We start from the raw sequence: 10,900 nt of genomic DNA, 5'->3' as shown, positions 1-10,900 counted from the left end.
GAGCAAGGCACCTAACCCCTAATCGCTCCCCGGGCGCCATACAAAGGCTGCCCGCTGCTCTGGGTGTGTGTATCCACGTTTGCAGTGTGTGTGTGTTAACAACTCACTACTCTGCTCCTAATGTGTGTGCATTAACTTGGATGGGTTAAATGCAGAGGTCAAATTCCAAGTATGGGTTACCATACTTGGCCGTCACGTGTCACTTTCACTTTCACTTTCACTTGAAGACTCAGGGTAAATTCTAATTATAATATAAATTTAAAGAAATGACATTTTAGCATTTTGTAATCTCTCTCTCTCTCTCTCTCTCTCTCTCTCTCTCTCTCTCTCTCTCTCTCTCTCTCTCTCTCTCTCTCTCTCTCTCTCTCTCTCTCTCTCTCTCTCTTCAGCCATGGACCCAACAGGAGGCCTTGCTGATGTACTGTTGAATATTATTTCTTTAAAAAAAAATGTAAGTAATGTTTTAAAATAGTTTTTCCATATTTTTTATTTCCAGCTACCACCAGAGGTGCTCAGTCACATTCTTCTTGATGTTGCTTATGAAGAAGGAGACAAAGCCTTTCACACTCTGTCACTAGTGTGCAAAAAGTTCAATGAAACAGTCCACCATCCAGGTTTTCTTAAAAAAGCTCACTTTGCTTGGCTGGACAGTATGTATAAGTATTACTTTATGAAATGAACAAGTTAAGCTAATATATTAAATTATTTTTTTTGCATTAAAAATTATTTTTTTCTTTTATCTTGTAGGTATCGTTGACTGGAAGTCAGTCAATCCGGATGTGAGGGAGGAATATAGGGTGGAGCTTAAGCTCACCAGGTGTGATGCCTGTGGATTCCTCTACAAAAGCACCACTGGATATTGCGGCAGTGGACAGAAGCGGGTCTTCACTGCGTTCTGTTCAGAGAGAGAGTTTGATGGCTTCTGTTCTATGGACTGCTATTATAGTGTGAATCAGTGAAGGAATGAGTTTTGACTTAGAACACAAGAACACAATTTGATGACAAATTCAGTTGACGTTTCAAAAAATTAATTGTAAAAATGACAACTAAATAAATGATTTTTGGATAAAATGGTGTTTGTTTTGCTTAATTGATTAATGACACTTAAAAGAAGTTTATTAAACCGTTTTTACTTCATTTTATAATTATATGGTGAGTGTTTGATCAAACATGTATGCCTTTATACAGCAAAAACATTTGCTGTACAATTATACAAATAACATTACTTTTAGTTTGTATGTACTTTAAATGAAAGTACAAAACTAGTATGACTTTAATAGTGTTAGGAGACATTTTTATCTTTAAAATAATCATTTTTAAAAAATTATTTTTTTTTTTTATTATTTTGTTCAAGTACAGAGATTTCAAGTATAATGCAATAAAAAAAGATGAATACAAGGCATTGTAAATACAGCTCAAAATGTGTAAACCAGAGAATAACAATAACAACTGAAGTATAAAATGAACATAATACAAATAAATACAAAAGTATCAAGGCAGTTATAGATATTTTCTAAAACTTTTTGTTTTGCGATCTCATGTGTGAAAGGGTTTAAAAGTATACTGTGAGATCAGTGTTATAAAAGGTAATATAGGAGGGTTTCTTTTGAGTTATTTTTGTCTTATGAATATAAAACTTCGCCAAAATGTAATTATATAATTTTGTTTTTCAGAAAAATATAGGTTTTGGAAACAAAGTAAAATGTCATGAGGTTCTAAATTAAGACAAATTTGTTTGTCATATCTATTTTAAAGTCAGTCCAAAAAGAAATAGAAAAAGGGCAAAACAAAAATAAATGTTCAATATCTTCAAGTGATGTGTTACAAAAAGTGCATTTATCACAAACAGTATGAATGTTTTTTAATGATTGATCCTAAAAAAGTCGCGGTGATGATGACGTCATGTAACCCGCGCCATACAGAAGGTTTCGAAGTTAACATACTTTTGAATGTATTCCCAATATCATTATTGCTATTTTTACAGTGAAATAAATGTATTTGGTCTTGTATAATTATTTGTTGGCCAATAGTGATTAAGTTTATGGCTCGCTGTTGTGCGGATCAGGAAGCTTTCGCGTCCAATTGTAAAGACCTTGGCACGCCCCATTCCTTTCCGACCTCCTGGCACGCCCATTCCTCCAGCCTGCAGTTACCTCTACTTGAATAAAACGGGTTCAGAATTAATTAATTTGTGTGCTATTTCTTTGCACAGTAGCTAGGTGTCACTAGTGAGCAATGCTGAATGAAGCTTCGAGTAATGGACCTTTGGCTGAAGCAATGGGCTGCGAGGTCTCAGTGGTTCAGGAAGCCTCATTTTGCCATCACTACACACACTTTAACAGTCACTAAATGTATGCTAATATGCAATTCGCGATTAGCATTTACCTCAGTAGTTAGCTATATTGAATACAGACAATATTAAACATAAAAAAACTGAAAATGTACCTTCAAACCATTAGACAAGCATCCCAGAAAAGCACAACGATTGGTCATCCATATTAACTGGGTGTACTTTATCCTATTTTTTAAAAGAAGTAAGCGGATTGCAAGTTCCTTTCATTTTCACCTCGCATAGCTGCAAATGCGCTCACTTCTCTCAAGCCCCGCCCCCTCATGAATTATCAACGCTGTAATTTACCCAATCAGAAAACAATAAAATAAAAATAAGTGGGTATTTTAGCACAAGCAAGTTAGGGTGTAAAAACGCATGTGAATGCTAGTAGCTTAAAACCAACTTTTTAACCCCTTGCTGTCTGTATTTCTATTCGCATATAAAATCCCATCTGGGCTACACTTAATACATGTTTTATAGGGCTAAATATTTCACACTTTAGATTAAGTCACACAAAAGTCAAGGCAAGACAAGTTTGTTAATATAGCCCACTTCATACACAATGGTAATTCAACGTGCTTTAAGAAACGATTTACAACAAAGAATGTAATAAGAATAAGAAATAAGAAAAACAAAGAATAAGACATTGATTACAATTGATTTCAAATGTAATTAAAGGAATAAAAAGAGGACACATAATTATGAGCTTTAAACCTACCGTTATTATTCATTATTCCATGAAAAGTGTTTCTTTAGACACTGATCAAGCCTTAAATTTGCATCAATTCTCTTTATACGAGAGCATTTATTTACCGTGATTTAATGACTTCTTAATGTTTTGATGAATATTAACAACTCCTTTAATATATGGTTTAAAATACATCAGATACAAGTTCTTAACAAAGGATAAAAAAAACATTATCTATGTCTTTACATATGAGCTAATAAAAAAATACGGTTTATTACAGTAACAATGAATGAAGAACTCACTATTTGTGTATAGTCTGTTTATGTGTTAGCGATACTATTAATAATCTATGAATAAACTAATAGTTTGCAAATGATTTATAATTAGTTTGTTAGTGTATAATTGTTGTCATAGAAGGGTGTAAGGGCCCATTCACACCAAGAACAATAACTGTAACTATATCAGCGTCTACACCAGAGGGCGATATCGTTCTGTTTATTATAAGCTTGTCTGTCTCTTTAAATGCTCGAGCTCGTCACAGCACGCTGGATTCTGATTGGCTGCCAATGTTTTTATCGTTCATCAGCTGAATAAAATCTTTCTCAAAGTGATTCCAACGATATTGTTTCTCTCTATCGTTATCGCTATAGTTGTGGTGTGAACTCTCATATTCTTTAATACCGAGAATGATTTTTTAGAACTATATATTTTAGATATATATAAACACACGGGTCGCTCTCCAGCCCTGTATTTACTACATATCAGGACTGACCCAGAGGCCGTTCAGCTGATTTATCTAGAGGTTTGTGTTCAACAATAATCTTAAGGCTCTGTATAACACAAGGTCCACGTTCCTGTTATCCATCTTCACAGACATCCAGGTTCCATCACTTGTGTAGGCATACTGTGCTCGCCACTTTTTTCTTACCCTCTGTTGACTTGTGCTCTGTAGTCTTTCCCACGCTTGTCTTACCCCCTCTAGTCTGAACCATGCTGGTCTTTCCCTCTGTTGTCTTTCCCTCTCTTGTCTTTCCCTCTCTTGTCTTTCCCTCTCTTGTCTTTCCCTCTCTTCTGAACTTGATGGAGTTCCTCTGCCTCGGCCCAAACCAGCCGCCAGGTGCACAGTAGCTGTTTTACCATAGAACATGAGTAAAAATGATGTCACAAATATGAGCATGTACAGGGGGATCTCTCCGAATGCATTTACCAAACATTTTGGGACAAGATATGGAATAATAACACGTTTTTCTAGTTCCACTCTATTCATCCAAAACTGCTGAAAAAGGGCCCATGCTCTTTCTTCTTTAGGGGTCACAGGGGATAGAAGGATCTCTGGGATGTCGTGGAGAGATCTTCGCATGCTGTTCCAGCGATTTCTTAAAGGAATCGGCCGACAGTAAGCCATACTTCTTTCATTGTAAAACTCTCTGTCTCTCACTTCAATGAAACCCTGAGCAATTGCACATGCAGCATCGGCGTCAATAGAGCAGTTCCACGGAGAGTAGAGAATGGTGTCTCTGATGTAAGGTCTGGGCACCAGTCCTCCTGCTGGCATAAACTGGTCGACAATACCGCCATGAGCCACAAACACAATGTGTATGTGACCTCTGCCAGACGACGTCAAATACTCAGTATCGGTCAACCTCTTCTGGAAAAATCGTAGAAGATTCACAAATTCAACCTGATGAGGTGATCCCTTAAGCCAGGAGACAACTGTGTTGTCTGTACAGGTTCCTTTGATATAATTAATTATTCTCTGTCCATTTTCATCCATGCTGAGAGAATATTCCCCCAAGTTCTCGATGATCCCCTTCATTTGGACCAATTTTTGGATGATTTCTCTGTAATGAGAAAAGTTATACAGTCAGTCAGTCAGTTACCTCAGACCTTCATTATTGCAGTACTGTACAATCTCAGACAAATACAAAAAAAAAAAAAAAAAATATATATATATATATATATATATATATATATATATATATATATATATATATATATATATATATATCATAGTTGTAGCTGACGCTGGAAGGTCAGCTGTGGGTTATGACATCTTGGTGATTTCGGTGGTTAATGTTTATTTTTTTTTACTTTATAGTTTAAATGTGTATCTCTGTGTATTGTGATAATTTCATAATTTGGTTTGCCATTTGTACTTTATTATTATTATTTAGCTTATTTAAGTTGAGTGTCATGTGACCCGTGCTGATTTATTCCACCTGGACGTGTTAGCGTCAGCTGAATGATGAGAGGTGAATTCAGATACACGTTAGTGCTCCTGATTTAGGGTGTATTCACACCAGTAAAGTCCGATAGTTCACTTGCTTTGGTCCGGACCAAATACAATGTTGATTTTTTTTGTTTGGTATGGTTCGCTTTCACACTGCTCTTTTTGCAAGTGAACCAAAATTTTTAAACAAAACCACACGTGTGCTAAGGTCGTCCATTCATTGGACAGGAATTTTTTTTTTTTTTTTCATCAACCGGCCAGTTGTCCTGATCGGGAATAGTGGTGTTATTCTTACTTGTAGGCTATTTATTGTATTGTTGTAGTGTATTTATTGTTTTCTCTTAACCATCAAGTAGAGACTGCAGATGAAAATTAGCCTGTATGGCTAAATCTGGCACATTTACATTTTGGACTTTGTCCTCATTTTGATTAATGTGCGCTGTCCCTTTTAAATAAAGAAATAAAATAAAAAAAGAATTCTCAAGCAGGGAAACACAATGTCATCTATACGATGTTGTAATTAGGATTTAGAGAAGACGACGATGTGCTGCAAGACGGTTCCGGCGGAGAGAACATGCTTTTAAACCATTTAAGCGCGATAAGACAAAAGAGAACGCTCTGTCTGTGAATGTCCAAATGCACACACGACGCGCAACAGTATCGTACGCACAGACAGCGCGCCGGAATTCTCTTTCTCTTTCGCGCTTGAACGAACACACACCATTATGCCAAAATGTCCGTTTTGTAAAGTATCCTCATAAGAGCAGTCAAATAAAAAGGCGCCGTTTTCTACAATTGGGTCGGTTCATGTTCACACCATAAACAAACCGTACCAGGGTTCGTTTGGAACCGTACCGAGACCACCTCTTCAGCTGGGTCTCGGTTCGATTGTTTGGTCCGCACCCGAGTTCGATTGCTGTATTCACACCTGCCCAAAAGGTCCACACCAAGGGGGGAAACGAACTTGAGTTCGATTCAATCGAACCAAACAAGGCAGGTGTGAATACACCCTTAATCTACTGCTGGTTACCAGGCGAATACGGTAAAAGTGTTAATGTTTTGTATATTATGTTTGGTTTTGTGTCCGTAGTGGTGTTGTGTGTAAAATTATGGTTTGTTTTCCTTTTGTGTCTAGTTTTCACGGTGTCTCTTCAATAAACAAAAAATGGACATCAGTACCTCGGAAGCTTGGACTGTTTTTTAACCAGCGAGACGTTACAATGCTGCATTTCATCCAGCTGTCCCTTTAGCTCTTGTTGGTCTTCCAGTATTTCCCTGGCTGAATCCCATAGGAACTCGCTGGCCTCCGTGACCCGATCGCCCTTTACTTGTTCTTCACTCTTCACAATCAGGTCGTACAGAGACATGCCGAAACCAGTCGCAACCAGTGCCTAGAAGAAAAGACACAATCACAAAATCAGTCTAACATAAGAGCAATGCAGTGAATATTTCATTTTCTACTCTTGAATAGTCACTGCAAGAGAATTTCAATATCAAAAGTTTCTTAAAATGGGATACTTGAGGAAAGAAAGCTGATACCTCTGATCCTGCTTTAGCAGCAGCTTTAATGCCAATGAGTTCGATGTTCTTCACCATTTCTTTGCCCAACACTAAAAAATTAACAGTGCCCAGAGCTTGGAAAATAAAGTCTGAGGCCTCGGCTGGATCCAGTCCACCAGGTGTCATGTGATGAAAGAACGTGGCCCTGTTGAAATCTCTGAGCAAGTCTAGGGATACGGGAGTATTACTCCTTCTGGCCAGAGCAAACATAAGTAGAGTGGTGACCTCACAGTCCAGCTCATCAGCATGAGTCCCGAGGGGCGCTCCTCCACACCTGGCCTTCAGTGTTTCTCCACACCTGTCCTTCAGATCTCGCAGTTGCTTCTGAATGTTCGTGCCAACCTTCTCATCTTCTTTAATTAATTTAATAGCTTTTTTAAAGGCACTGCTGGTGATTATTGTCTCTACCAATGTGGAAATGGCACTGGCTGCAGCGCCCGCTAGAGTGCCTACTACTGCAGCAACCTCTAGTGGGGTGGCCTTATCTTTTGTCTGATCTCTTGTCAAAGCAAGCGCTGCTCCAAATATTGAGGCCACAGTTGCGGCAGCTCCTCCGACCCCCACAGCGATGTTGCTGCCCTGAGGAACATCTTCCAGCTTTTGCGCCAGTTTCTCCAGCTTTCCTGCACATTCCTTTCGGTTCTCCAGCCAGTGGAAGAGCTCATCACATAACTTATCTGCTGCCTCCATGATTAGAGCAGGATCTGTGAAGAGAGAAAATTACATATTTATTCAAATAGCACAATATATCATCTAAAGTTTACAGTAATGCATGCCTGATGTTATTTAATTCTACAGATTGTAGATTTTGCTCTGAGCCACATAGACACAAAATCATTCACGATTCGCAAAATGCTCTACAACTATAGTACTGTACTCAGACAACAATTAGCAAAGTCTATAGTAGGAAACTAAGTAGGAAAAATTGTCACGGTTGTTGAATGCATTGTTTCCTTCTTGCCTCGTGTCGTTGTTGTTTATGTGTGAGTGGGCGTTGTCCCGCTCACGTGTCTGTCAGCGCTCCAGCTGATCATCATCATCATCAATCACTGTTCACAGCTGCTGTTCATTGCCATTCCCTATATATACTCACACCATTCTCTGTTCCAGTGTCGGATTGTTTGTTGAGGTCCTGTGATTGCCGTGTCTGTGTTTCCTGTGGAGTTGCCGTGTCTTTGTTCGCCTGCCGTGTCTTCCTGCCGTTCCTGTTCTTTGTCATTGGGCTCACCGCACTCCAGCACCGGGATCGGGATTCATCACCGTCACAGCACCAGCGCACCACAGACCATCAAGTCCCTGCACGAGCCTGAGTCGCCGCCCTCCGTTGTTCTGAACTATTTGTCTGACCCTTTTGAGCTTAATAAACACTTTTGAGAACCTGCAACTGTTTCCAGTTTTGTCCGACCATGACAGAACAATCCGACCAATCCATGGAAGCAGCAGGTGCCGCCGCCGCAACAATGGATGACTTTGTTCGTGCAAGTATTCAAAGGATGGACGCTCAGGACCGTCATCAAGGGGAAGCGGCGCGCGCGATTCAGGCTCTCGTCACGCAGGTGTCCGAGCTGACCCAGCGTTTTCAACAGCTGCAACCTCCCGCTGCGCCAGCCGCACCGCCCGTCCCTCCCACACCACCGATGCCCGCCTCCCAGTCGGAACCTCGCCTTCCGACTCCTGAGCCATACTCTGGTGAGCCTAACTTTTGCCGGCCGTTTTTGACTCGATGCGGCATGCATTTTGCACTTCAGCCCCGGACATTTGAGAGAGAGGAGACGAAGGTGGCATTCGTACTCACTCTACTGACTGGGAGGGCGGCACTATGGGGGACGGCGGTGTGGGAGAACCAAGAACCATGCTGTTCCTCGTTCCAGGAGCTCTCTTCGGAGATGAGAAGAGTTTTCGACCGCGCGGTCGCGGGAAGAGAGGCTGCCAGGGTCTTGTCTGATCTACGCCAGGGAGAACGATCTGTTTCAGATTATGCCATTGAGTTCAAGACCCTGGCGGCCGAGTGTCGCTGGAACGAGGAAGCGCAGTGGGATAGGTTCCTGCATGGGCTGGCCGACCGCGTCCAGAGGGAGATCTACGCCCTGGACCTACCCCCCTCACTGAATGGACTCATCGATCTGGCGCTGAGGGTGGACGCCCGACTAGCCCGGGTCGGACCACGCGCTCCACCCAGCCTGCCTCGTGGGGGGGTGGAACATCAGTGGTCCAGTGGCATGGACGCGGCCGGTCCCTCCGATCCCGAGCCCATGCAGGTGGGTCGAGCTCGACTTTCCCGGGAGGAAAGGGAGAGGCGGAGATCCCTTGGCCTTTGCCTGTACTGCGGGGGAGCGGGACACTTTGCTAACAACTGCCCGGTAAAAGGTCAAGCCCGATAGTAAGCATGAGGCTACTATCGGGTGGGATCTCCGCCGAAAAGTCCTCATCTACATCCACCATCCTCCCGGGAAGACTTAGATGGTCTGTCCACGATCATCACTGCACCGCACTGGTGGACTCTGGGGCCGAAGGTAATTTCATGGATCGCACCTTTGCACTACAGTTTCAAGTCCCACTCAGAACACTTCCCCAGAGAATCACCGTACATGCACTCAATGGACAGTCACTACCAACCATCTCCCAGGCCACCGAGAACATTACACTCATCACCTCAGGGAACCATGCAGAGACAATATCATTCTACATCACGGACTCCCATCACACCCCCATTGTCTTGGGTCACCCCTGGCTCCATCAACACAACCCCCGCATTGACTGGAAACAGAGAACCATATCAGCCTGGAGCACTGAATGTCATAGTTCTTGTCTTGTGTCTGCCTGTTCTGTTGTCTCTGTTCCTGTGTTGCAGGAGGAAGCAGTGGATTTATCAAACGTGCCCGCGGAGTACCGTGACCTGAGGGAAGTGTTCAGTAAGTCAAGGGCTGCTTCTCTCCCTCCGCACCGTCCCTACGACTGTGCTATAGATTTACTGTCAGGTAAGTCTCCGCCTAAGGGCAAGATTTATTCACTCTCGGTTCCGGAGAGGGAGGCTATGGAGAAATATATTTCTGATTCTCTAGCATCCGGGTTCATCCAACCTTCCTCATCTCCAGCGGGGGCGGGGTTCTTTTTTGTGGGGAAGAAGGATGGATCGCTGCGACCTTGTATTGATTACCGGGGGCTGAACAACATCACGGTAAAGAATACTTATCCTTTGCCGCTGATGTCTTCAGCCTTCGAAGAGGTTGCAGGGAGCATCCATCTTCACAAAGCTGGACTTACGTAATGCTTATCATTTGGTCCGTATCAGGAAGGGGGATGAATGGAAGACTGCCTTTAACACCCCTAGGGGGCACTTTGAATACTTGGTCATGCCCTTCGGTTTGTCCAACAGTCCCGCAGTCTTCCAGGCACTCGTCAATGACGTGCTGCGAGACATGATCGATCAGTTTATTTATGTTTACCTGGATGACATTCTGATTTTTTCCTCGTCTCTCCAGGAACACGTGCAGCACGTCCGACGAGTACCCCAGAGGTTGCTAGAGAATGGGCTTTTTGTCAAGGCGGAGAAATGCGCTTTTCATGCACAGTCGGTTCCTTTCTTAGGACACATCGTGTCGGCTGAGGGTATGCGTATGGATCCTGACAAAGTTAAGGCTGTGGTAGAGTGGCCAAACCCAGATTCCCGTAAGGCCCTACAGAGGTTTCTGGGGTTCGCCAATTTCTACCGGCGTTTTATTCGCAACTTTAGCCAACTAGCCGCACCTCTGACTGCCTTGACCTCCCCCAGAACTGCGTTCAGGTGGTCGGAAGCAGCCGAAACTGCTTTTTCCAACCTCAAGAGCCGCTTTGTTTCGGCTCCCATCTTAATCGCCCCTGATTCCTCACGTCAGTTTGTGGTGGAGGTCGACGCGTCAGAGGTGGGGGTAGGCGCAGTTCTTTCACAACGCTCACCCTCAGACAACAAGATGCATCCATGCGCGTTTTTATCCCATCGCTTATCACCAGCTGAACGAAATTACGACATTGGCAACAGGGAGTTGTTGGCGGTCAAGTTAGCCTTGGAAGAATGGCGTCATTGGTTAGAGGGGTCCGGGGTACCCTTTAT

At 42.6% G+C, this 10,900-nt stretch overlaps 1 protein-coding gene across 1 annotated transcript; it reads right to left on the bottom strand.

The window, feature by feature from the left end:
• Positions 1-1,362: 1,362 nt before the first annotated feature.
• On the bottom strand, positions 1,363-8,026 carry LOC308700337 (uncharacterized protein). The gene is made up of 4 exons (XM_081381932.1): positions 7,904-8,026; positions 6,790-7,514; positions 6,430-6,641; positions 1,363-4,861 (listed from the first exon to the last, which is right to left on the bottom strand). The coding sequence occupies exons 2-4, from the start codon at positions 7,498-7,500 to the stop codon at positions 3,817-3,819; spliced, it is 1,968 nt and encodes a 655-aa protein (XP_081238058.1). The 5' UTR covers positions 7,501-7,514; positions 7,904-8,026; the 3' UTR covers positions 1,363-3,816.
• Between the last annotated feature and the right edge of the window lie 2,874 nt (positions 8,027-10,900).

Source organism: Scardinius erythrophthalmus (assembly GCF_964197995.2).
Source record: "Scardinius erythrophthalmus genome assembly, chromosome: 13".
In the NCBI taxonomy this organism is placed as follows: domain Eukaryota; kingdom Metazoa; phylum Chordata; class Actinopteri; order Cypriniformes; family Leuciscidae; genus Scardinius; species Scardinius erythrophthalmus.
The sequence above is the reverse complement of the archived record's forward strand: the minus strand, read 5'-3'. Positions and strand labels throughout refer to the sequence as shown.